This window comes from Bactrocera tryoni, chromosome 4 (assembly GCF_016617805.1).
Source record: "Bactrocera tryoni isolate S06 chromosome 4, CSIRO_BtryS06_freeze2, whole genome shotgun sequence".
NCBI lineage: Eukaryota > Metazoa > Arthropoda > Insecta > Diptera > Tephritidae > Bactrocera > Bactrocera tryoni.
In genome coordinates, this window is record NC_052502.1 from 75320809 (window position 1) to 75348050 (window position 27242).

Below are 27242 nucleotides of genomic sequence, written 5' to 3' on the forward strand. Positions count from 1 at the left end.
ACAAATATATTATTATTTATATCTATGTTGTTCTGAATAGCAACGAATTTTTCCAAATTGTATAAATTATCTGTTACCGGTTATTTAAAGTATTTTTAAGCTGTTTTCAATATTTGTTATTTTATTCGTAAGACATTTTTATGGTAACAATTATTATTTAAATATTTGCAGTCTGCACGCTGCATACAATTGTACCTACGCATTTGTACGAAATCTCATGCACTTACATATATTTAAACATATATTTGTATGTCTTTATCGTTTAATAGTATAATTTATATCTTTATTTTAGTACATCCGTACTTCCAGCTAGAAAAGTAGAAACATCGCGCATACAAAATTGTTTTATTGTCGCGGTTATAAAGTATTTATTGCAACATTTAACCAGTGCGTATGTATTCATTGTATTAAAAATTTTAGAAAATAATATTTTTCGTATATTTTAATAAATATATATATATGTATATCTGCGTGTATGTATATGAAATTATATTTAATTATAGCCTACATGCTTGGCTTTTGCACTAAAGTTGGTTAATAAATAATTTACATACTAATAAATATGCGATTATGGCAATAAAAATGTGTTTCTTATAAATAATTGTCTGCGCTGTTAATATACACTTATTTTAATGCTGTCTATTAGTATAAATAACTGCGTTCTTATAGTGGTTTTACTCTTTTTATGACACATAATTTATAACTTTAAACTATAACTATATATGTATGTATATATTTTTTTATCTACACATATTAGTGGAATACTGTGCCGTCGTTAAAGTTTTAATAAATTATTTTATGTTATTTTTTATTAATATTATTTCTGTTTAAATCTTTTTGTATTTAATATATTTATTATTCTTATTATTTTATGTTATTTTTCATTATTATTATTCTGTTTAAAACATTTTGTATTATATATTTTTTTATTAATTTTATTTCACTTTAAACTCAGTTTTTTCATACCTGTATATGCACCTTATTCCAACAGTTTGTATAGCAGCTGCAATTTAATGTGCGGTGCCTCCACCAACAATATTGGTTTACCAAATTCATCTGTATACTTATCATAGTAGAATTCGCTCAGTACCTTGAAACCGTTTGATTTCAGAATTTTTTGTGAGAAAATTCCTGTTGCATCGGCTTTCATGAGCTGCAAAGAATTGTTTTTTGTTATAAAAATACATATGTATGTACATGTATGTATGTAAAATAAAATTTTGAGCACAAACTTTTTAATATTCAATAATAACATTTAAGCAATATTCAAAATATTATATAAAAATATTGAAATATTAAAAAATAGATATATGCTAAAAACATAATATTTGAATAATTAATCAATTGTTGAATTTGCAATTTTTCATTCACCTTAAACTCAAAATCCCTTGCGATTGTCTCGCTACGCCGCACTAGCTCTTTAGCAATACCCTGTCCACGAAAGCGTCCATCCACCGAAAGCATACGCACCTCAAAGGCACGTGCTACATTGAAATTTCCAAATATATTTGCACGCAGATTATGTTCATTTAATAAACGAAATATTTTCTTATAGCGTTCATCATCACTGAGTTCGATACGCTCGTGAGCTTGCAGGATATCTTGCGGATAGACAACACCGTTGAGCAGCACACCAGCGATCTATGAATAGAGTGTTTGTATTATTGTTTATACTAAATGTTATTTGAACAATTTTTTTATTTTTGTGTTTAAATTTTAATTTTTTATTTTTATTTATTTAATTTATTTTTGTTTTATTATTATTAATATTTTGTTTTTGCACTTCAATCGCTTTTTCACTCACATCGTTATTCTCGTTCACAGCCATTAAACTCAAATTATCCTTAAGTGTCTCATAGCAAAGCTGCTCCAATTCTCGATGACCCTCCCCGCGTCGACATAGACCCGCCGCCTTATTCAACGGCTCATCGGCAAAGAAATTGGTACTTAAATGTGCAACGACATCGTCGAAACGGTCCTCAGTTATCAATTTGTATTCCATAATGGGTTTTTCTGTGCTAGACGATGGAGGCGGTATATTGTGGCGACGCACGTGAAGACGCTGTGGCACTTTGAGTCGGCAAATAAGAACTGCAATCGAAAGTGAATTAAATGTGTGAATTACTAGCAACCACGTGCATGCATACATACATACATATGTATGCTATATTTGTGTATTAAACACTTTATTGGCGTTGGGATTATTCGCGTAATTATTTGCAATTAAATTGGGTTATATAAATAGCGCCTGGCGAATAAGTGTTAATTACTATTTATTAGATATGCATAGATCTATGTACATATATGTATATGCACATATCGACAAACATATTATTTTTGCACATACATACATACATATGATACTTATGTATGTATATTTGTATGGCAATATGCGTTAATCGTCGTCTGCCTCCGGCTGCTGTTGTAGTCGGTGTCTGCAATATTGTGTTGATGGTGTTCAATTAAAATTGTCGCAATAAAATCTTCAATTTACAAACGAACACATTAAGAAATTATAATGAGCAGACAAAGCGGCGACTGAATGGAGATACATAAATACATACAAATGTTCGAAAACACCATACATAGGATCAGGAAAGTGAAAGAATATAAAAAATAAATATGTAAAAAAAAATTAAAAGAAAGCTACTATACCTTACACAGTTGCATTTCTTACCGCAGAAAGCGGTATAAAAATACCTTTATCTAGATTTTGATAGGTCAGATTGTATAAAAGCTACATACATATGTATATGCTATAGTGGTCCGATCTGAACAATTTCTTCGGAAATTGCATCATTACCTTGGACAATAATCTATGCTGAATTTCGAGAAAATATCTTGTCTAATAAAAAAGTTTTCCATATGTATGTATGTATGTTAAGTGGCCCGATATTGACACGGTTCCGAAAAATTAACAACTTCTTTGAAGAAAATTTCAGATCGATATCTCAAAAACTGAGGAAAGCTCTGTAGGCTATACTATATTTTTAGCATTTTAATGTAAAATTTTTTTATAAAAAAAATCTGTTATTTTGTTAAAAAAAAATATGTATCAAAATCATTTGTTTATAAAAAAAATTGTTATTTTATTTAAATAATTTAGTTTATTAGATCGGAAAAAATAAAAATAATAACATTAAATAACAAATTTTTCTTACAAAATACTTTAATATTTAATAAAAATTACATTATTTATAGCATAATAATATAATATAATTAAATTATTTTTTTTATTATCAAAAATTAGCTTATTTGTTTTTATCCTTTTGTTCTACAGTTCATTTACAGTTCAATTAAAAATTCATTTGATATTATTTAGTAATTAATATTTTATATAGAAATTATGTTATTTAAGCTATTTTATCTAGTCTGTTTCAGTTATTTTAATTTTGTTGGTTTTCAATTTAAATTTTTTTGTAAATTTTTTCTTTACATTAATTTCTTATATTTTTTTTATTTTATTTTATTATTCTCAATTAATTTTTTTTATTTATTTTATTTTATTTTTTAATTTTTTTAATTTACCCATGTATTATTGCACAACAAACACAACAACTATGAAAATTGATGCAAAAACCATAGCAGGACAGACCTGTACATAAATAAAGTCCGGATTCAAGCGTTGATATACATACATACATGTGTATATGTGTGTGTGTGTGAAAATAAAACAGCGTGCTTACGCTTTGACAGCATATGTGCTTTATTCCATGAGTGCTTGCTGCTCGTGGCATACTTTGTTCCACTAAAACCATCAATCAAACGCATAATGTGTGTAGAGTATGCAGTATATGCGGTGCATTCTCGCAATTGAGCGGTGAGAGGTGCACATTATCGGCATTAATTCGATTGCAAAATCGAAAGAAAATTGCAATATATATTATGCATGACATCCCAGGCAGCTGATGAGTATATGTACATAGGCTTGAAGTGTAAGTCGAAAAAAACTGCAAAACTAAAGCTTTCAAAACTTTGGCACAAAATGTTGCGTATACGCCATGTCGTGCGCTGCAACCTTTCCCCCACTTCATTAAGTTGCTGCCACTTTATCATTTGCGCTTGCACACATAAGTGATGGCTACTTGTATGCGATAGCATACAACAACAACAACAATAATAAATTCAACTACAACAAAAAAACTAGTATCACTACTATACAAAGTTAAAATATGCATGTGAAAGTAAAGTAATGAAATAAAATGCTAAGTGCTGAGTGAGTGGCTCAAACACCAAAATGCCAGCAAAATTAATTGAGTGTCAAGTGCTGACCACCCCAATTGCTGGTGCTGCATGAAAAAGGAGAAATCATAGAAAAAGTCGGTTATAGTCGGTGTGTAGCGCCTGATTACTTGTTGGTGTTTACATTTGCAGGACTCTCTAAGGATATTTGTAAGGACTTAAGCATACAAATATATGTATATATGTAATGATATGTAAAACGTTGCATATATTTTAACGCCTAAAAGCCATTTTTTCGATTTTTCTACTGTTTAGCTTTTTTAGAGGACTCGAGCACGGTCGTAATTGATATGCCCGAAAACTAATGGCCACTTGAGGGCATCAAAGCATAAAAGAAAAAAATGCATACTCACATACATACATGCATATATCCATAGACTTATAAAACGTTGGATAAGTGGAAGTGGTATAATAAAGTTGGCTGAGAGTGCTATTATGTAGTCGAGTAGATTTTAATTAGATGTTGTGGAATGGGGAGCTGTGTGCATATGTATGCGTGTGCTTCTAAATTGTGTATTTATTTTCATTTTAATACAAGGGTACTTCAAATAAGCGATAAAAGCTCGATTTTTTGGAAGTGTTCGAAGTGGCAGGATGAAACACTCCAGCACATCACAAGCAAAGCCAACAACTTCAATTTGTGAAAGTTTTAAATTTTTATAAAAACAAGAAAAAGCGTTAGCTTTAGCTGCACCGTAGAAATGATACCCTTTACAAGTGCATTTTTAAAGCATAAAAAGATGTTTATCTTGATTTTGAGTATTCAGTTTGCATGGCAGCTACATACATATGTATGTATGTGCTATTGAGGCCCGATCTAAATAATATGGTATGTTCTGAGATTGTAGCACTGTATTTGAGCAAAATTTATGTCAAAGTTCGAGAAGAAAATTTATCAAATAAAAAAGTTTCCATACAACAACTTGAGTTTTTGCTTCAGTTTGTATGGTAGCTATATACTATATTGGTCTGATCTGAGAAAATTGTTCGGAGATTATATCATTACCTTAGGCAATAATTTTTGCCAAATTTCGGGAAGATACCTCTTGAAATAAAAAAGTTTTCCATACAACAATTTGATTTGGATCAGTCAGTTTGTATGGCAGCTTTATGTTAAAGTAGGCGGATATCGGCGTTCCCAACAAATAAATAACTTCTTGGAGAGAAAAGGGCGTGTTTAAAATTTCAGATCAATATCTCAAAAATGGAGGGCTCGTATACATGAATGAATGAAGTGTCTGTGAAAAATTTAATAGACCAAATTAGCATCTGCGATTCTGTGCTGAAATGAAATGAAATCGAACCATCTCTGAAGCGAATGATAACAGGAGGCGAAAAGTGGATCAAATACGACATTAATGTGCGAAAAAAATCATGGTCCAATCGTGGTGAAGCTCAACAAATGGTAGCAAAGCCAGAATTGACGCCTCAAAAGGTTATGTTGAATGTTTGGTGGGATTAGAAAGGAATCATCCGCTATGAGCTGCTCCAGCCTGGTCGCACTATTGATTCTACATTTTAGTGTCAACAATTGATGAGATTGAAGCAAGCAATCGGAAAAAACGGCCAAAATTGATCAACTGAAAGGGCTTCGTCTTCCATCAGGACAACGCTAGACCACACACATCTTTGATGACTCGACAAGCACTGAGAGAGCTTGGCTGGTAAGTTTTGATACTTCCACCATACACCCCTGAACTTGCACCATCGGACTACCATTTGTTTCGATCAAAGCAGAACTCCCTTAATGGAGTAAAGTTGGCTTCAAGAGAAGCCTGTGAAAATTATTTGTAGCAGTTTTTCCCCGAGAAACCGGAAAAGTTTTACACTTGTGGAATAATGTCTCTCGCGAAAAAGTGACAAAAAGTGGTCGACCAAAATGGTACGGTTGGTTTGTTAAAGTTCATTATAAATATAAAAAAAATAAGATCAAGTTTGCTTAGAAATACGAAAAGACTTTTTCGACTATCAAATATATATTTATTTTTGCACTTCACACATTCAAATTTCATTGTTTTATTCTTATAAATACATATGTACATATATGCCATTCAGTTTTTATCTAAGTATTTTCATTTTTCCAAAACACACATAAATGCATCATTCACAGCTTTGAAGAACCAGTTTGTATCTATTGTCTAAATGTTAAATTATGCGTATTCCGAAAATTGCTCTTCACCCGCATAAAAAATACACTTAAGCACGCACACACCAAATTGCATACATAGACACATACGAACAAGCAATGCCTAAAACTTAAAGGGAAGCAGCGAAAACGCTTGCACTGTGCGCTTGAACAGATGAAAATAGTCAACAGTTTTACTTGTTGATTGCTAACACTTTAATGGAAAGTAGAAAATTTAATAAAAATTGCGCACTCACTTGCTTTTTTAAACTTTTCTATGACTTTTGCGCCAGCTCGCTTGATTGTGTAGTTTCTCTAACTTATTTATTTTTCTCCAATAAAATGTATTTGAATAGATAATCTTAGATTATTTTTGCGAAAAGTGCGGTTGCGTCCCTATGGATTCCAAAAGTGTACTAACTCACTACAATCATTGGTGACAGGCAGCAGTGCTGATGGCTGATAGTTACAGTTGAAGGCCGCGAAGCTGCGCAGCAAATGAAAACACACACACACACATACTTACAAAGAGGCAGGCACACTCATATGCGTGATTTTACTCTACTTAATGATGCTTACACACGAGCATGATTTTTGCTATTTTTGATTCTTGTTGTGTTTTTCCATTTTGGGGGTGTGTTCTTTGTAGTAAAACGCACAACCAAAAAAAAAGCGAAAAGAAATTCGAAAAGTCACTCAAATACGCTTTGTTTACAAAAGTCGTGTGCCAAAGTCATGCTCGTCGCATTTAACGTCGTCGGCGCCGTATTGTACGTGACTCGTACCAACAATTTTGCGCCTTTAAACGTAAAAACGATGAAATAACAACAACTATTAGGAATGGTTCTAGTAGCTTTATCAGTGATTTCGCTTTCACTTGACTTCGTGCACTTGGTCGGGCAGACAACAAGAAGAAAAAATGGAATTACACATATACAAAGCAAATTACAAAAACTCCAACAACATTATACAGCAATTTGTTCGTTTGCCAACAAACCAAACAACAATGCCGAAGCACAAAAGCCATACGACGAACGCAGTTCCGACAGCCACACAACTGTTGATTTCCGCTGTTGACGTTGCCGTCGACGTCGCTGCCCATACTTTTTATTGTTTGTGCCACAATTACACATTTTGTACTTTGTGCTAGTGCTTGGTGGTGAAATTCGTTTTTGTCGTTGTAGTTATTGCTGATTTTTGTTCTTTGTCTTAATTGGGTAAACTTTAATGATACAAGTGGTGTTGTTGACAAGTTTGGAAAAATATGTAGGTGTACATGGCGTATGAGTAACAAATTTGTTTATTTTAATACACAATGTACAGGCAGAGAATTTTGATGTTCTCCTGGTACAGATATGTTTTTTCAATATATCAACATACACACATACACATAGCCGCTCGCAGCAAATATATTAATTTTTGTGTGCATTTATGCTTATTTGAGGTTGAAATTCTTATTAAAATAATATTATTTTTTTTTGTTATTTGTAATAATATTATAAATTTACGCCACACGTTTACAGCAAGTGCTCATGCAAACTCCACCGCTAGAGCGCACTGTACAACGTCGAATTTCTTGCTTGCCGTTAGATGGCGCATGCTTATGGGTCATATGACATTTCTGCTGACATTTGTCAGCTGACCAAACGATTTGTCTTGTATTTGGTGCTGCGTGTGTGCACAAATTTTTTTCGTGAAATTGTATTGGAAAATCAGTTGAAAAAGTATAAAAAATGTCAGGCAAAGACAGGCTACCGATTTTCCCATCTCGTGGGTAAGTCAGTTTATCATATGAAGAACAGTTTGGCCACTAAAAGGCACGATACAACTGATTTATAAGCCAATGAAGAAAGTCCTTCTTTTCGCTACAAAATCTTGTTTTTTCTCAACTCTTCCATTTCAGTGCACAGATGTTGATGAAGGCACGTCTGGCTGGTGCACAAAAGGGTCATGGTTTGCTCAAGAAGAAGGCTGATGCCCTGCAAATGCGTTTCCGTATGATTTTGGGTAAAATTATTGAGGTGAGTTGCAATAATGGGACGGTCGCGTAATCGCCCACCCCCACCCATTTTACACATGACCGTGATAAGTTCATAAAAATTTAGGTGTTTGTGTATATGTTCACGCATTTTTCTAAAATTTCTTAATGTGTTTGATTTCACTTTCTTGCTACAGACCAAAACTCTTATGGGAGACGTTATGAAGGAGGCTGCCTTCTCACTTGCCGAAGCCAAGTTCACCACTGGCGATTTCAATCAAGTTGTATTGCAGAATGTGACCAAAGCACAAATCAAGATCCGTACAAAGAAAGACAACGTCGCTGGTGTAACGTTGCCCGTATTCGAATCATATCAGGACGGCGCTGACACATACGAATTGGCTGGTCTGGCTCGTGGTGGTCAACAATTGGCCAAATTGAAGAAGAATTATCAGAGCGCAGTGAAACTCTTGGTCGAATTGGCATCACTGCAGACATCGTTCGTCACACTGGATGAGGTTATTAAAATCACAAACAGAAGAGTTAACGCCATTGAGCATGGTGAGTAAAATGTATCAACGAGAAAAAGTATTGCTAACAAAATTTTATTTTAGTCATCATTCCACGTATCGATCGTACACTCGCTTACATCATCTCCGAATTGGATGAGTTGGAGCGTGAGGAATTCTACCGTTTGAAGAAGATTCAAGATAAGAAGCGCATTGCGCGTAAGAAGGCCGAGGCACTCAAAGCGGAATTGCTACAACAAGGCATAGATGTGCGCCAACAGGCCAATATTTTGGACGAAGGCGATGATGATGTGCTCTTCTAAGCCATATATAAACATATAGAGCCAGTCATCCAAATGCGTAAAGCAAAATATATATATATATATCTTAGCGTTCGTAAACGAGTGCAACGCATTATTTAATGTGTATATATTTGCTATTTTGTTTTTTGTTTTGAAAACTACTAACTACTTAGCTAAAATGTATACAAAAATAAATTAAATGTTACAGTTTCAACAGTATTCATGCAACTTTATAAAAACAAAAAAAAAACGAAAATGCCAAACAAGTTTTTCGCCACTACACAAACAATACTGTTCAACACATACACACACAAACAAACAAAAGCAGCGTTTTATAATTTTTTGCGTTATTAAGACAACAACAAAAGGCGCATATGTAAATTCTGTATTCCATTTATAAATATTCATCAGCTACGGTAATGTTAATATTGATTGTATTGTACCAAATTTGATGTTTTGTGTAATTATCTTGTTATTAGATGTGATTCTTTTAATTTCTACAAATTTAGTTAAACATAAATAAAAAAGAAACAACAACGTTAACACGTTGAAATGCAATAAAATGTCTGCTAAAAAGTGTAAGCGTGTTAAAAATGCGCTAAAGATTTAGACGGTGTTATAAATAAATCGCAATAATTGCATTAGAATTTATTTAAATCGTTGTTCTATATAAGTATGTATGTATGCAAGCTGGTTGGGTTACGAAATTAAATTGAAAGTTAACGGAGCAAAATAAAAAAACGGAATAAAAAGGCTTAAAATAATGGTTAAAAGTGGCGACTCAAAACAACAACAGCAATAAAAATCGTTATGTAATTTCAATTACATGAATTTCTTTTATTTTAATTTAATTATGACAAATAAAAATGTAATGCATTATTTCATATAAATTTTATTTCGTTGAAAGTAATCTTTAAATATATTTTAATATATGTATAAGCTAGGCAATTAAAATTTATTAATAATATCCCACACCATTAATTTAGAAAGTTTCTTATGGAAAGCAAGTTCTTTGGGTGCTTCGTCAAAAAAGTTACGGTAAATGTAAACGTCTTTCTTTTAGCTTTGACAAAAAGAAAAATTTGAAAGTTCTTTGTCAGCAGACACTGGAGAAATAGGATTTCTAAGAAAGGTGCTTACATTTTTAGAAAGATTTTTAACGCAAATAAAAATCTTTCAATAAATTAAATAATTAATAATTAATTGAAATAAAAATTAATTAATTGATTAATTAATTGAAATAAAAAAATTCGATATGTTATATAAATTTTGATATTACATACTATTTTAATATAAATTTTTTGCATGTTTCTCAAAAATGCATTTTAAAAATTGTTACGCTGATAAATTTCTGAAATTAAAAATTTATTAATATGTTACTTTTTCGCTAAAATACAATATTAATTGTTGTTGTTGTTGTGACGGCAGAAAACATATCTGAAGTAACTTTGAGCGGTGCTGCCGCGTTGAGAGTCCCTGGCCGAATCAAGGTCCGGTCTGTTTGGATTACGAAGACCCCACTGTCGTGGGAATTTTATATCTAAACGTGCACTTATGCTACTTTTTAAACAAATATTATATTCGATCGATACAAAATTAAAAAAAAATTAAGGTTATACATTTTTTAATAAACTCAATTTACATAAATTAAATTTAAGCAATAACTACGCTACCATGCGAAGCAACTAATATGACTTAAACAACTATTTAGAAAGAAAAGTCAAAAAACATTTTCTACATACACTAATACTAAGGTTTTTCAAAAACGTTTTCGAATTTCTTTCGCAATAAGTAAACTTATTAATGAAGTAGTAGCTATTAGAGTATTATTGCATTAATTTTTTGTAAAAATTAAATTCTCACAATTATTGCTATTATTTTTTGTTTTGTTTTGCAATGCGTTTGTTGAGGAAAACTACAAAAATCAGTCTTTAGATGATGAGTGAAATGTGAAGCTTAAACAGTAATTTTCAAAAACTACAACTAAAACATGCATTATTAGATAAAAGGCCGAACCTTGCATTGGCTTAGTAAACGCGACCATAGGGTAATGTGTTTGGATAGTAGGGCATAAGTAGTTTGCTGCCAAAACGCGCCGATTGCGCTGATTCGCTGCTGCAAAGTAAAAGAAAAAATATAAAAATATTATTAAACATTAATAAATTCTTGAACACTCACCTCGATGAGAACATGGACGTGCAAAGCTCCGCCCGTTGCATATGCCCCGTGCCGCTGCTGGGCGGCGTCAATGCGCAGGTGCTGCCCGTGGTGCGGCGACGTGCGCGTATCAGCGAGTAAATTGCCACAATAACTGCGAGCAGAAAGATAAGGCCCAGCACGCAGAAGGAGATAGCCAGTTTGGAGACGGAGAGACATAGCGTGCCGTCGCTGTGGAGGTGACGGATATGCGGTGGATACTCTTCAGCTAGAGGAAGAGTTAGGAAATCGAATGTTGAATGTAATAAATTAAATTAAAAGGAAAAAGTTTACTTCGGCTACAACGAAGCTAAAATAATTTTCACGCGTACTCAAATTATCAAGTTAAGTTGCTATTAGAGTGTAGAGGAAGGTTGAACAGCCCAAAAGTTTGCAACCGTACACACCTGATCTGGGTGCCGGGACAAAAATGTGTAACCGGCAATGACTAGCCCGCTTCTCGGCGGCTGCCAGGATGATGGGCTCAGAACCATGCATTTTGGTGGAGTGCCATATCATAAAGGAATTACTCCGCACGGAAAAGAGAGAATGAGGAGAGAACGGCACTGTCAGCCGTGGCCGGAATGCGCCACGCCAAGAAGATATTGGGGAGTTACAACTAGCAAGGTTTAGAGATTATAAAAATCCCCTGAGATAAATTCCGTCTCCTTGTCGCGTTGTATATAATATGTTCAAAGCATCTTTTTTAAGCTGACAGTTTTGCGACTTGAAACCGGAAACTTCAGAACACCTGATTAAATTTCCCAGCAATTTTTAGAATCAGGTTTAAAGCCCTTGGATCCATCTACGTGGACTTTTGTAAGAATATGAGACATAGGAGAGGGCACAATAGACCATAGATCGCAGTGTAAAACATCAATTAATTTCTAACTATCTGCTATGACACCTACATATATGCTATAGTAGTCCGATCTGAACTAATTAAACTAATTGTTTACTCAACTCAACAAACCCGAGTTGTCTTGGATAATAATCCACGCTAAATTTCGTCAAGAGAATTTGCTAAATAAAAAGTTTTCCATACAAGAACTTGATTTTGAACATTCACAGTTAAAGAATTGACGGATGGGCAGACCTGCGGAAATTAGCTCAACTCCTTATACATATAAGGATGGAGTCATGTGTAGAAGCTCACGCAAGTGAGGAAAGTTCTCTGATTGCCATTCGCTTGGGAGTGTCCAGAAACGATTCCTTTACATATGGCTCAAGCAGCTCACGACTTCCGGCCCTAGACCAAGTATCCTCTGGGTAGCCAAAGAACATCCGTTTGAAGGCGAGTTAAAGTAAGAGGGCGAAACATCCCCTCCACAGGGTTGTGCGCTGGGTTTGGGACCCGCCACGTAAAAAAAATGGAACAAAAAACCTCGGAATCTCTATATTAAATACAGTATCAACCACAGTTGGTTTTATATACTGCTGCTTATTATCTGTGCAATCTCTAAAAGTTTGCATCATCACTTACCGCTCATGTTGTAGCGTCGATCGTAGCGTAATCGGTCCACCTCAATTTGCGGTGCCGTCACCGCCAGCGAATTGAAGACTTCAATGCGTGCTAAGTGCTTGTCAGCGCTCAGCTGTAACGGTTCCGAGCTGCGACAATTCACCTAACATGAAAAAAAATTAATAAAAATAAAATATTTGTGGAAAAATGCTTTTAATTGTGCATGCTAGTACAAATGAGTATTGCAGAAATTCGAAATGAGATCGAAATGCTAGTAATAATTAAAAAACAATGAATTAAATTTTTTTGTTTTAATTTTCAGCATTTGCAACAAGTTAATTGGCCTCGAGTCGCGCTGCCATGCCTGTATCGCTTAATTGCGCGCATTAACAAGTAGCAAAATGAAAACAAACACAACAACAATAAAGCGCGCATCAGCTGCTACAAATGCGAAAATAACATTAGATTAATGCTGAGTCTTACTTGGCGCGCCGTCTCTGTACTGTGCACCCACTCGCGCGCTTCGTCGCGCCGTTTGTGCAATGCGCATGCGTGCACAACGCCAACGCTGTGCCTGCTGCCGAATTGTGTAGCAGCTAAATTACTCAAATTTACGATTTGTATGTATATGTGTATGTATGTGCAAGCAAAAAGTAAACGCAATGACTTTGCGGCGTGTAAATACCCACAAAGAGCTGGGAGCTCACGAAAGATTGTCAAGAAAACAATGTGTAACGATTTGCTGCTCGTACCACCCAGGCAAGTGGTCATTCTACCCATATAGTCTTTACCATTGTTGTTGCAAGCGCGCTATGTGTTCAAAAGTGCGATTCATTCAACTCGCGCCAAACTCGTGGCAGTCCAAAAAGCATACATACGTACATACCTGCATGCGCATATGCATTACAATTGTATTACAACATATTTATCTAGATATTAACATATATACATATATGTATATATTCATGCATGTACTAAAATATTTTTTTTTTTGTAAAATGCGTGCAAATAATTACGAAATTAATATTTTTTATGTTTTAAATGTTTTAATGGCCTTTTGTTGGTAAGCATTCGCTAATTTACTGTTAAAACAATGACTGGCGCGAATTCGTCGTAAAATTATTTTTTTTTTATTTTTATTTTTATTTAGTTTTTTGTTATGGGATGTGAGGGCCGTTAACATTGAATTATTATTAAAACCAACATAAAATTCCATTAGCGACTAATTGTCTTTCTTTTGGCAAAATTAAACATACATACATACGCATTCTCTAACAATGCGCGTAATAACTGCTGTCCTTCAAACAATTTTTTTTGAGGTTAGGTTTTGCATAAACATGCATGTGGGCTTGTAAGCTTATATTATCACAATATTCTATAAATCTGAGAAAAATTCAGCAAGTTCGATGAATAAACTATTTACAAAAAAATGAGGTTATGTTTTGAGAAGGAAGTTTGGTAGATAAGCCAATTATAAGAAAGTGCTGAATAAGCTTCGGTCAATCTTAAAGTCGACTCTAAGTGACAGAAAGGTATTGTTTCTTGTACGAAAACTAGCATAGGGTTCTGACAAACAATTTAGGAGACTTAACCCTGTCTATATTTTTTTAACAAGAAAAAAGTTGGCTTCGGCTGCACCATTAGCTATAATATACTTCACAGGTATATTTCTTATAGCATAAAAAGTATAAAAAGACCTGTATCTTGATTTATTCAATTAATTTATATGGCAACTATATGCTATAGAAGCACGATCTGAAATATTTGTTCAGACATTATAGACTCATCTTGAAAAATAATCCATGGCAAATTTGTGAAGATATCTTGGCAATTAAAGAGGTTTTCCCCACAAGAACTAAATGTATATAATTTTATATGTATAGCTCTAACTGAACTAAAACTGGTTGGCAGCAGGCTCTATATAACAGGCAGACACCGTGCCTGACCAGTGCTTAGGTGACACCTCGATGTGATGTGATTTAAAAGTCATGAGGTGACCTCACATGAAGCTGGCTGCCGGCTGTTTCTATATAAGAAGAGCTGCCTGGCCAGTGCTCAAGCAACTATCGCGTTTTGTTGTGATGTGATCGCGAAATGACTTCAGAGGCTGGCTGCCGGCTGGTTCTATATAAGGAAATCAGGCACGGTGCCTGGCCAGTGCTTTTGTTATTCCGGCTTCTCGCTTCGATGCGATTTAAAAGTCACGAAATGACTACAGAGATTGGCTGCCAGCTGGCTCTATATAAGAAAAACAGGCACCGTGCCTGGCTAGTGCTCAGGTAACTCTGACGTCTTGATGTGATGTGATTTAAAAGTCACGAAATTACTTCAAAGGCTGGCTGCCCCTGGCGCTATGTAAGAAAGACAGGCACCGTGCCTGGCCAGTGCTTAAGTAACTCTCGCGTCTCGCTGTGATGTGACTTAAAAGTCACGAAGTAATCTCACAGGAAGTTTGCCGGCAGTTGGCTCGCGTCTAGATGTCATGTTATTGATGAGGTGATCCCACGTGAAGCTTGATCTATGTAAGTAAAGTAGGCACCGTGCCTGGCCAATGCTTTGGGACTATTACTCCGCGATGTGATATGTTTTGGAAGTCACCAGGTGACTTCATTCAATTATGAGCTGACTAACGTGCATAATTGCTTGCAAACAGTCAGTTCAGTTCGCTTAAATTGTTGATCAAAAACCAGAAAAAACATTAACTTCTGTTGCACCGAAGCTATAATATCCTTCACAAATACAAAAGATTCTATACAAGAACTTGATTTTGAACGGTCAGCTTGTATGGCAGCTATAAGCTATAGTGGTCCGAACAAAATATCATTTTTTGTTCTTATTTTAAATTTTTTTTGTAATCAAAATCGCTACTCACATTCGGACACTTGCCCTTGCAAAGCTGCACGCCACAACTCACATGCAAGCGCTCGCGATCGGGAAATTTGAAGGCTGGAAATGTGGCCGTGAATGTTTTCTCCATTAAATCGTCCGGCTGTTGCTTCGACCAACCCTCGTCCAACGGTTTGAAGTGCTTATTCAGCGGCGGCATGACCTGGAATTGTAGCGAAATCGTGTTAGTACGGTGACTCTGTCTTAAAAAGTGGAAGATTTGCATAATAGCACTTAGATGGTAAAAAAAAAATATAAATGTTTAAATAACATTACCCTCTTTTAATTTCTAACGGCACATGCAAACGTAAGTCTATTGTAGCTGTTGCTGTAAAATCGAACTTTTTTTGAATTCGCGCGCATAACTCAGAAATGTCTTTATTACTGTGCTTTGGATAGCGTAACATTGTTTTTTTCTTGTATTTGTATTTCTTTATTTATTTTACGAGTTGCATTATATGAAGCGTAACGTAACATCCAACGGTATGAGAGATGTGTTAACAGGTTTAATGAACTTACGTTTTCGCGCATTTTAACAGAGCTCACCAATGCACCCAAAGCTAAATATTAAATAATGTTAAAGTGCCTTTTCATGTACTTAATCGCCTGTTGCGCGGAAAAAATATTCGATCGTTCAGATCAAAAAATGGATCCACGTGTCTGGAATGGAACTTACCAAGAGCTGTAAGTTGCGCATTATTCCGGAATACACGAGAACCTCTGGCGTTTACCTAAACGGTACATATCGGGTTGTCCCAGAGTTAAATTAGAGTCAGATTGTCATCTCCACAGGCCTTACCAGGCAACGCAGTTGCGAAAACCCTTTTGAAGGGAGTAACGTTGCCGAAAGGCACTCAACACTTATAAAATCCTACTCAATAAAAGTCTAATTCTCAGTTTTATTTATGAGGTTTGGGAAAAGAACTGTTCGAAACGGGCTTTCCATAAACACAGAACTTTATAATTGCCTGGCTGAATTGTCGGTTTCAAATATCGGAAAGTAATAGGACTGATTTTCTTTTTTCGGAGGGCCGAGAAGAGGTCGCTGATGAAGACTCTGCTGGGAGATCTGCATCTTCGATAAACATCGACAGTGTGACTCGTGCGCGCAAAGTTTTGAACTCAGACCGTCGACTAAGTATCCGTTTAATTGCCCAAATGTTAAATTTATAAAAATCTGTGGTTCATGACATTGTGACGGAGCACTTGAACATGCGCAAGGTGCGCGCGAAGATGGTTCCAAAAGTGCTCACTGACCACCAGAAATTACGGCGAGTGGAAGTGTGTCAAGAAAATTTGAACATGTGTGAAAGTGATCCCCCATTTTTGAAAAACGTAATACAGGTGACGAGTCATGGATCTTTGAGTATGATCCCGAGACAAGAGGCAATTTTCCGAGCATTTTGAGACGACAGAGGAGATCCAAGCAGCATACACCTCGGGTCTTAAGGCTATTCCGGAGAATGCCTTCCGTGACGCCTTCATTGCTTGCAAATAGCGCTGCATCGACGCAGAAGGAGTCTATTTTGAAAGTTTTTAAATAATTGTAACGATTGGTTCAATAAATTTTTTTAAATCGACTCAGTTTTATTGCTTTCCGGACAAACCCTGTAAATGCCTAACTTGATACTAACGTCGACAAGCTTATTTTTTCGAAATACGGTAAGCAAGCACGGCTCTTATACTTTCAGAATATTGACGACATTACCGTCTGAGTTTTGGTTCTCTGTCATCTAGCGCCGAATCGATAAGAGTTCCGAAATCGACTGTGATATTATCTGTCATTTTCATTTCATAACCTAAAAATAACTTACGTCTGCAGTGTTCGGAACTTTATTACACAATTATCAACGATTTTTGTAATAAAATATGCATTGCAACTGTGCACCTCTTTCCGGTTAGGCACTATGCTCCACAGATATATGAAGCTTACGCCAGCGATCAGTCTACGTAATCTAATATGTGCATACGTCAATGTCCTATCAAATATCGTAACGTCAACAATGACAATTGCCTACGTAAATGTCCGTAACAATGTGAATGCGAGCAAATACGACAACAAAAGAGTTTAGGCGCGTACACAGACGAGACGGAGACGCAGGTGCCGCATGCATTTGCTGCCAATGCAGACATGTGTCAAGTTCAATGTTTCTTCCATAAAAGACGGATAATCATAAGGCGGGTGTAAATTACACGCACACAAAAGCATACATTACTACGCTGCCACTGCAGTTGGCAACGCTTTAGTTTGTCAAGCGTAATAGATGTGTGAAAAATTCGCGCTTTACAATGAGATAAAAGTGTGAAAAAACGCAAAAATGCCAAACAAAAGCACGCCATGGAGTATCAACAACAACGCGCGGGGCAGCTCCACTTACGTATGTACGTACATATATTGACGGAAATGGAAGCAACGAGGTGTCGGAAAAAACTATGATTTAATAATAAGAAATGCAATCCGAACTGCTGAAAGAGACTTCAATAGCGAATCACGACAGCGGCAAAAAACGGAAGTTCATGCAGAGTTCAGTTCCATATTTATGGCTTTAGTTTGGTTCAAAGCTTCGCTTACTGGATTTTTTACAATACCTAAGGGGTGAGCTTGGCAAAAAAACGTGTCTTCCTCTTCTTAATCCCGCACTGAAGTCACTTACAGCTTGAATTAGCAAGACAGTCCAAGTTCTATCTCCTTGTAGCGTTTTCTCCAGTACCATCTGCTTCCTTTCAGAGCTGGAGGTTTTGCGTCGGTGGTATCTTAATTCACAACCCTAATTCGGAATCGGATCAGGAGAGACCTCCTTTACTATCCCGTTGTATTAAAAAGATAGCAATACCAGTTCGGCTCGTTTCTTTAATCAATAAATTGTGGAATCGAAACAGTTTACTGCTCATACAGAGAGAAGCCTAACATAGTATTCGAGATTTTCAAAAAGCCGATCCACTACAGTCAGCATTCCTAATTAAGGCTAGTACCAATTGGTGAACCAGTTATAGCACGAGCAGACTTGCTTCTTTGAAACTCACATAGGTTGGTATAAGATAGAGACCACACATATGTACAGGGTTTGTCCAAAAAGTAATAGGACTGAGTCGATTTAAAAAAATTTATTGAACCAATCGTTACAATTCTTAGGCTCCTTCAGCGTCGATACAGCGCGATTTTCAAGCATTGAAAGCGTCACGGAAGGCATTCTGCGGAATAACCTTGAGAGCCAAGTTGCATGCTGCTTGGACGAGAAGACGCCGGCATGTGTCACTTGATCCACGACTCGTCAACTGTGATTACGTTATTGAAGCATTGGGGGTCACACTTTCACTCGCCGCAATTTCTGGTCGTCAGTGAGCACCATCTTCGCGCACAACTTGCGCATGTTCAAGTTCTCCGTCACAATGTCATGAACCATAGATTTTGATAAATTTAGCATTTGGGCAATTTAACGAATATGTACTTAGTCGACGGTCTGAGTTCAAAACTTTTGCCAACACGAGTCACATTGTCGGTGTTTGTCGAAGTCGCAGGTCTTCATCAGCGACCTTTTCCCGCACCTCCAAAAAGGGCTGGTGCCACCGAAACACACCACTTCTTGCTAAAGCAATATCTGAGTAAGCCTGCTTGATCATATCAAACGTCTCTATCGCAGATTTACCGAGTTTCACACAGAATTTAAATGCGTAAAAATGTTTGTCCTGACTCTCCATGTCCTCGGAGACAACTGACCACCCACTCGTTCGTTAGTTAGGAGCCCCATCTACTGAATCCTGTAAGTGCGCGTACGCTCTGAAGTACAGTCGCGATGGAAGAAAATCAGTCCTATTACTTTCCGGACAAACCCTGTTTGCAAATGATCAGCGTTACGGCTGAATCGATCTAGACATGTCCGCGTACCAGTCCTTCTCTATTTACGGGATCTACGCCCTCGGTGTTTGAGGTTTCGTTCTGAAATTTTGCACACATCCTTTTCTCCCCAAGAAGCTGCTCATTTATCGGAACCGCCGATATCAGACCACTATAGGATATAGCTGCCATACAAACTGAAAAATGTACCTGTGAGTGGTATTGTAGCTCCTGTGCAGCTGAATTAAACTTCTTCTTTCTGGGTTTCCCTGCTCTTTACTTTATTTCTTTCATGATAACACTTTCTTGAACTAATGGACTAATAAATCTTGCTTAAAGGTCAACACTTTTCCACAGCTGTGCGAATTAAATGACATTTTGACATTTGAAAGTGGCGTAAATAAATAGGGAAGTGCCTTTGCGGTGATTTGTCGTGCGAAACTTGCGCGAAACACATACATACATATAAACAGAATTAATTGAGATGAATAAGCATAAATGCAGAAACATACCCGCAATATAAACACATGTACATATGTATATGTATGTGTGAATGAAGGCGAGTAGTGATAAATTAACGGCACCACCGACATCACTGACCTCCTAAGCAAAATGAAAACGAAATGAAAATGAAAATCAAAACAATGAAAATCTATTTGAAACATATTAAACGGGTTGTGCGCCGAGAATGAGAATGGGAATGGGAAATCACTCGCTGCGTGCGCCATTCGCCACAACTTGGCGGCTATTCTTTCAGCGAACGCTAAACCTATGCAACTACTCTGAACTGTAATAATTTATGTGCTACACACACACACACACTCGATGAACTGATCAACTTGTACTTTTATGCTATGAACACATCACAACGGGTGCTCACTGCTCGGCATGGCTTGGCGCGGCAGTGGAAATGCAAATGCGCGCGCGCGCAGTAGCGCATCAAGAAACAATTAAAGCCAGCTCATAGCTACTGGGTCACATAGCTGCCACGCTTTAGGCCGACGTTTACCACATTTAACCAGTTGCCATGGCATGACAATGGCAGAACCTTCTTCGCTGGCCCACTTCATGCGTTGAGACACAATGCCAGCGGGATGATACTAAGCTGTTGTGTGCGCATTTGTATATGTGTGTGTGTGTGTCTGGAGAATTCGTGCCAAATATGCTAATGGAAAATATTTCACTCATGGCTAATTATTGTGACCTCTTAATCTACTCAACTATGCGAAGCGCTGCAAGGAAAATGAAAAAAAAAAAAACAATAACAAACAACTGTTTTTCCGGCGCTTTCTTGCCCGCACTAAGCCACCAACTTCCCTAAATCTTAACCACACAAAGCTGTGTACATACATACAAACATTCACGCAAGCGCATAGAACAAGTGTAGTGTAATGCGCAGGCGTGAGGCAGCCGTTAGGCAAAAATAATTTCAACCAAAGCGTTGAATAATTAATTGCTTTGTAACCGCATACCCAGCAAAAAACAATAACAATAACAGCGTAATGTGTCTGTTATGTAGTGGAAAAAAAAATTGAAAAATAAAGATAATGGACAAACTGTTCTAACATTTAGCATAATTAGACGAAAGCGTTGTAACAGCAAAGAGGCGTGTGGACGGACGTACAGCTTAGTGGGATAGTGCCACAGGCAGGCATAACCGCAAGCATAAAATAGCGTGGAAGCGTCAGTTGCAACCCATTTACCTAGCACTTTACAGATATAATAATAATGTGTGCCTTTTATACAACGTTTAGCGGTCGTGTGGTAAGAAAATTGTTGAAATGAATGAAGCAATTTTTGGTTTAAATACACCGCAAGACGTTTAAAAATAATTGTGTGACGAATTTTGGTCCAGATAAAATTTTAAGCTTTTTGAAATATATGGCAAACATACAGGGTTTGTCCAGAAAGTTATAGGACTAAGTCGATTTAAAAAAATTTATTGAAACAATCGTTACAATTATTTAAAAGCTTTCAATATAGTCTCCTTATGCGTCGATGCAGCGCTGCCAGCTCGATTTCCAAGCATTAAAGGCGTCACGGAAGGCATTCTGAGAAATAACCTTGAGAGCCGAGGTGCATGCCGCTTGGATCCTTTCTATCGCCTCAAAATGCTTGTCTTTCATCGGCCTTTACAGGCAAGGAAACAAAAAAGTCCGGGGGCCATATTTGATCTGTAGGGCAGCTGCGGAAGCGTTGGGATGGCGGGCTTGGTTAGGTAGCTGTTCACAAGAAAGGCGGTGTCAGCCAGGGCGTTGTCGTGGTGCATCTTCCAATCGGCTGCGATGTCTTGTCGGACCCGATTGACCTTTCGTTTGAGTCTCTTCAGGACTTCCATGTAAAACTTGGGTGGACAGTTTGTTCAGGAGGAACAAATTCATGGTGGACGATGCCTTTGATGGCAAAAAAGACAATAAGCATCGTTTTAACTTTGGATTTGCTCATTCTTCCGGTTTTCATTAGCGACCTCTTCCCGGCCCTCCAAAAAGGCCTGGTACTACAGAATCACAGCATTTCTTGCGAAAGCAACTTCTGGGTAAGCCTGCTTGATCATATAAACGTCTCTGTCGCAGATTTATCGAGTTCCACACAGAATTTAATTGCGTACCTCTGCTTGAACGAACGCTGCATTTTTGGCTGGTACCACTCACGAAAAAATCATTTTCCTGAGTCTCCAGCCGAGGGCGCTGGGAACGCCCTCTACCGAATCCAGTCGGTGCGCGCATGCTCCGAAGTACAGTCGCTGCGGAAAAAATCAGTCATATTACTTTCAGGACAAACCCAGTATAAAAAGAACTTTATCCGTAACGTGGAAAACGCAAAAGTCGGCCGGCAAGATTACGTGGTCTGTCACAAGTGAGTGAAAAAAATGGCAAAACCTCATGAATTAGGCTTCGAATTGTTTCCACATCCACCGTCCTTTCCACATTTCACCCCACTCGACTATTTCCTGTTTACTTGATTTGATCCGCCATTTTGTATGGGAGCTATTCGCTATAGTACTCCGATCTGAAAATAATTATTTGGGAATTCTAGCATTGCCTTCAGTATTAATCTACGTTGAATTCGTGAAGGTATCTTGTCACATACAAAATTTCATGCAATGACTAGATTTTAATAGATCAAAATGTATGACAGCGAAATGCTATAGTAGTTAGTTTCGACAAATGAGCAGCTTCTCAGGAAGAAAATGACTGGTGCAAATTATCAGCTGGATATCTCAAAAATCTGAGGGACTACTTCGCATATACATACATACATATAGATATACATGGCTACATCGTCTCTTTACACGGATCAATTTATTTGATTTTTTTTTTTGTAAAACCTCAATATATTGTTTTATATTTTTAACAATTTCACACTTTCTCTGAATAACACTTTCCTATAAACAGCATTCTAATATCTCTTTATGTTAGGCAAAATAATGAAATAAAGAACAGCACTGTTGTCATTTACATACTTCTTAAATGTAAATTTGCTATTAACATATAAACAACATAGATACCTAAAACTGAACTGAATAACATAACTGAAACTTCAATAAAAGCAAGCAAAAGTGAAGATTTAGAATTGATTCACCGCTCAATTATGAACTTGGATGTTGAATCAATTTCAAATTGATAAACTAATAATGAGCTGATAGATCAGTTAATTAGAAGCAGATTCAATAATCAACAGCGTTCGATGGCAAAATAGAAGAAATGGCCGAAAATTCCACTTTGTAAACCAAATTTCATGCGAATTCGCTTGCTGACTATGAAAATAGCGGTATTATAGAAATTAAGGTACAACATGAATATATCGCATAGCATAAGAACCAAAGATACGCAGGGTATGGAAGTGAAAAAAATAAGAAAAAGAAAGAAAGAAGCGTCAATCAAGTTTGTATTAAAAATGAAAGTTGTGTCTTTTTGCTATTTCTTCCGCAGTGCTCGTTTTCATAATGGTCACCACTCTGGGTAATCACCAAATCGTTAGCTACGCTAATCGTGCTAATTTATCAAAGAGCCCAAATATCTTTCTTACTACAATCATAACGGTTGCTTTATTAAGACAAAAGATAACAAAAAATGAAGCAGTAGAGGTTAGGTTGTTAAAGAAATCTATGAAAAGAAGAGAAAAAATTAGAAAAATTAAAACGTCAACACAGCGGCATGCAGAGACAAAGCAGACATGTAATTTACATAAATGTAGGTTAAAAGACTAGAATATATGTATATCAATGATTATTGAGAGCCACGCGGGTTTTATGAAATTTTTTAAATGTATTAAGTAAGCGCGAGTTTGCTAAATTTTGTTTCGGGTGTACATAAAGACAAATAATTTACGTATGTATATCTTGCAAAGCGTCAAAATGAAATACCCATGAGCGACGCATCACGCCGCTTTTGCAACGGCCAACCGTGCGATCAGTAACGGTGCCTAACTCGTTAAGCATTGATAAATATTTGCAAGAGATTGAAAATCATTAAAGAAATCTTGAAATCAGCTATGCCGGCGTTGCGTTGGGCGTGTGATATTAACCCACAAATGAAGGGTGGAACTATACGCATTCAAACGCCGGATAAATTCTCGTATTCAACGATTACGATTATTAAACGAGGCATGAACGCTATTAGAGACTATTTATACGCGCCTCATCCCACTTCTGTGCAACGGCAGCGACTACCAAAGAGCTCATTAACAAATGCGTTACTAGATAACCTTGCCACTCTATACCAATAAAATATTTCGCTTATTCGCTTATTAATTATTTATATATGCGTTTGCCGCCGCCCACTCACCTGCTCATCTATTGTGCAGCCACGATCGTCCAACAGCTGCTGCTTCGATTCGCCTAGCCCGTCGAGCGCTGCGCAATCCACCACGCGCACACCCATGTTGCCGGGCACTATGGCGCGCACAGTTAACGTAGTGGCTTGGCCCACTTCCACCGCGCCGGTGCCGTCAAGGCCGCCCAATTCAAGCCAAATGCGCACACGCGGTGTGGCGTTGCTATTGGCCGCGCTAGTTGAAGCACCACCATCACCAGCGCCCCCGCTGACATCGTCGAGCTTGGCTGTTGTTTCTGCAGTTTTGGCGGTCGCAGCGATTTCCTGTTCTTTTTCTGCGTTATCGCCCTGTTGTTCTTTCAATGTTTGCGCTTCAATATTAGACGCTTCCGCTTGCGGCGCGTCGGTGAAATCTTCATTAGCTTGTGCGGCGGCGGCAGCTGCTGCATGGTTATTATGCTTTTGCGCCGCGTTTAGTGTGCGCATGCGTCCGTTTCTGATGTGAACGCGGTAATCCGTTATTAGCACGCAGGTAACTTTTACAACAACCCAACTTACCTGTAATTCGATGCCACTTTCCACTGTTGTCCCGCTTTTATCCTAGCCCTTTTACTCGCCATGCCCGCAATCGGCCCCACCATCATGCCCATCGCTGTCGGCGGCAGCTTACAATGCACTGTACGCAATATATCGGAGCTCTGGCGCAGCTTTTGCTCCATCTGCAGCATCACACGCACAGACAACTCCATAACGCCGTCTGCGCGCGGCTCAGCGCGCACACCGCAACCGGATGTGGGTAGCCGCAAAGTGACATTTTGATGTGCATTGCCGCGCGCGCTACATTCTAACGGAAAGTCCTTGGCATAGACAAGGCCGCGGAAGTCGCGATTCAAATCGATGCGCATCGTGAAGAGGTCTCGCGTACAATTCGTATGCACGGCCAGCACTTTATAGCGCTTCTTTGGCAGATTACCAACATTGCGTCCAATTTTAGTGGCAGTGGACGCTTTGACGGTGGTAGTCGTCGCATGTGGCTGTACAGACTCCACATCCGCTACTTCATCATCGTAGCGATGACGTGCGCGCGCCTGTCTAGCATACGCTGCCGAGGACGCCGCTGTTGTGGTTGTCGGAAATAGACGCTGCGTGGTTAGAAGCGTGGCTTCCGATGACGAAACCAAAGGTGCAACCAACGACGGTGCGGCTGTTGGGGGCGCGACAGCTTTTAAAGCAGCCGACGCGTTTGCCGTTCTGTTTGCCCAGACACCGTGACACATTAACAGCAGTGACAATGCCAGTGGCAGCTGCAGCACGCTGAGTGACATGCGCAGACGTTGCAAGAGCATGAGTACTTCGATTTATATACCGCTAAGCAAATAATATAACAGCAAGAACTACAACAGCAACTGTAGTTGTGGTTTATGGTTTTGTGATTAGTATGCACGTTGCAACAGCTTGATCCCGTGTGGTTGTTGTTGTCATGTGTTATTGTCGTTGCTGCTTATGTCAATTTTCTTCAGATTAGCAGTATTCTTTTAGTTTTTTTCTGCATTTATGTTGCCCTCCTACGTCGCTCACGCCGCTCACGCCGCTCACTAACAAATAACGGCGCTATTTTCAGAGCTTCGTTTTTCAGAGCTCCGTTTTTCTTTTGCCTAACTCGTTCAGTATCAGGCGCCTGATGTTCTTACGCTTGGCTGCCAGTAGTGGCTAATGCAGATGCTCTTTTAAATAAGCTTCTGTGGTTTTATGGATTAACGGTCAATATTAAGAATTCTGCAAAATAAAGACAACATAATTCTAATTAGCAAAATTAAATAAAATCTGCGAATGGGAAAAAAGGTAAAATGCAGCTTATATGTATGTATGTATGTATATTGATGAAACAAATATGTAGAACTATCAAAAGCAGCAATTTCTGTAAAATAACGTTACTTGTGCAAAAATAAATGAATGGTAGAAATGGGTATCAAAAACCTTCGTGAGATATGAGACCGAAAGACATTGAGATACAAATGCAGAACCGAGAGAACTTGATTTTGATCGATCAATTTGTAAAGTCCTCTCTCGACGAACAAAAACAAAACTCTATAAGTCACTCATTATTCCCGTCCTGCTATATGGTGCAGAGGCATGGACGATGACAACATCTGATGAGTCGACGTTACGAGTTTTCAAGAGAAAGGTTCTGCGGAAGATTTATAATCTTTTGCGCGTTGACCACGGTAAATATCGCATTCAATGGAACGATGGAGCTTTATGAGATATACGCCGACATTGAAATAGTTCAGCGAATTAAGAGACAGCGGCTACGCTGGCTAGGTCATGTCGTACGTATGGACAAAAACATTGCAGCTCTGAAAGTGTTCGTCGCAATACCCGCCGAGGGAAGCAGAGAAAGAGGAAGACCTCCACTCCGTTGGAAAGACCAAGTGGAGAAGGACCTGGCTTTGCTTTGGAATTTCCAATTGGTGTCATGTTGTGAAAATGTTGTGAAAAGAAGAAACGACTGGCGCGCTGTTGTTAACTCGGCTATAATTGCGTAAGCGGTGTCTACGCCAGTAAAGAAGAAGAAGAAGAATTTATGAAGCAGCTATATAGTGGTCCGGTACCGGCGATTTCGACAAATGAGCAGCTTCTTGGAGAGTGAAGAACATGTGGAAATTCCTGTTAATATCTCAAAAACTGAGCGACTAGTTTGTGTTAAACTTATTTTAAGGTATAAAAACACCATGCTCGAACTAGAAGAACCAAGGGCACTGCAGTCCAAAGAAACAGTAGCAGCATGTCAATATTTAAAATATTAATTGAAAACAATTTTTGTTTTTAATTTTTCACGCTCAACTTGGAGCGTTCATTTCGCATATAATTAAATAAAACTTAAATATTTAGTCGCTAAGAAATTAAGTTGATAATTTTTTGTTGTTTTTTG

At 37.5% G+C, this 27242-nt stretch overlaps 3 protein-coding genes across 4 annotated transcripts; 1 reads left to right on the top strand and 2 right to left on the bottom strand.

Moving 5' to 3' along the window:
* Positions 1-883: 883 nt before the first annotated feature.
* Positions 884-2027, bottom strand: LOC120774342 (dopamine N-acetyltransferase). The gene is made up of 3 exons (XM_040103904.1): positions 1805-2027; positions 1372-1641; positions 884-1153 (listed from the first exon to the last, which is right to left on the bottom strand). Exons 1-3 carry the CDS (start codon positions 2000-2002, stop codon positions 980-982), a joined length of 642 nt encoding a protein of 213 aa, XP_039959838.1. The 5' UTR covers positions 2003-2027; the 3' UTR covers positions 884-979.
* LOC120774340 lies at positions 2008-26080 on the bottom strand. 2 transcript variants are annotated; one of them, XM_040103902.1, is made up of 7 exons: positions 24869-26080; positions 24323-24806; positions 15687-15863; positions 12836-12977; positions 11335-11581; positions 11173-11271; positions 2008-2091 (listed from the first exon to the last, which is right to left on the bottom strand). In XM_040103902.1, exons 1-6 carry the CDS (start codon positions 25654-25656, stop codon positions 11184-11186), a joined length of 1926 nt encoding a protein of 641 aa, XP_039959836.1. In that variant the 5' UTR covers positions 25657-26080; the 3' UTR covers positions 2008-2091; positions 11173-11183. The 2 variants fall into 2 exon arrangements, with proteins under 2 accessions (XP_039959836.1, XP_039959835.1); XM_040103901.1 differs by lacking the exon at positions 2008-2091 and having other exon boundaries at positions 10506-11271.
* Positions 7997-9813, top strand: LOC120774341 (V-type proton ATPase subunit D 1). The gene is made up of 4 exons (XM_040103903.1): positions 7997-8141; positions 8271-8388; positions 8543-8906; positions 8960-9813. Exons 1-4 carry the CDS (start codon positions 8101-8103, stop codon positions 9175-9177), a joined length of 741 nt encoding a protein of 246 aa, XP_039959837.1. The 5' UTR covers positions 7997-8100; the 3' UTR covers positions 9178-9813.
* Positions 26081-27242: the final 1162 nt, after the last annotated feature.

Bases quoted from the DNA above. Each gene is read 5' to 3' on its own strand.
- LOC120774342 (XM_040103904.1), bottom strand. From the start codon at position 2,002: ATGGAATACAAATTGATAACTGAGGACCGTTTCGACGATGTCGTTGCA. The intron at 1,642-1,804 runs GTGAGTGAAAAA...CTCTATTCATAG, and splicing joins CTGTGAACGAGAATAACGAT to ATCGCTGGTGTGCTGCTCAA. The intron at 1,154-1,371 runs GTGAATGAAAAA...AATTCTTTGCAG, and splicing joins CAAGGGATTTTGAGTTTAAG to CTCATGAAAGCCGATGCAAC.
- LOC120774340 (XM_040103902.1), bottom strand. From the start codon at position 25,656: ATGCTCTTGCAACGTCTGCGCATGTCACTCAGCGTGCTGCAGCTGCCA. The intron at 24,807-24,868 runs GTAAGTTGGGTT...CGTTCACATCAG, and splicing joins AAAGTGGCATCGAATTACAG to AAACGGACGCATGCGCACAC. The intron at 11,582-12,835 runs GTAAGTGATGAT...CTCTTCCTCTAG, and splicing joins TCGACGCTACAACATGAGCG to CTGAAGAGTATCCACCGCAT.
- LOC120774341 (XM_040103903.1), top strand. From the start codon at position 8,101: ATGTCAGGCAAAGACAGGCTACCGATTTTCCCATCTCGTGG. The intron at 8,389-8,542 runs GTGAGTTGCAAT...TTCTTGCTACAG, and splicing joins TTTTGGGTAAAATTATTGAG to ACCAAAACTCTTATGGGAGA. The intron at 8,907-8,959 runs GTGAGTAAAATG...ATTTTATTTTAG, and splicing joins AGTTAACGCCATTGAGCATG to TCATCATTCCACGTATCGAT.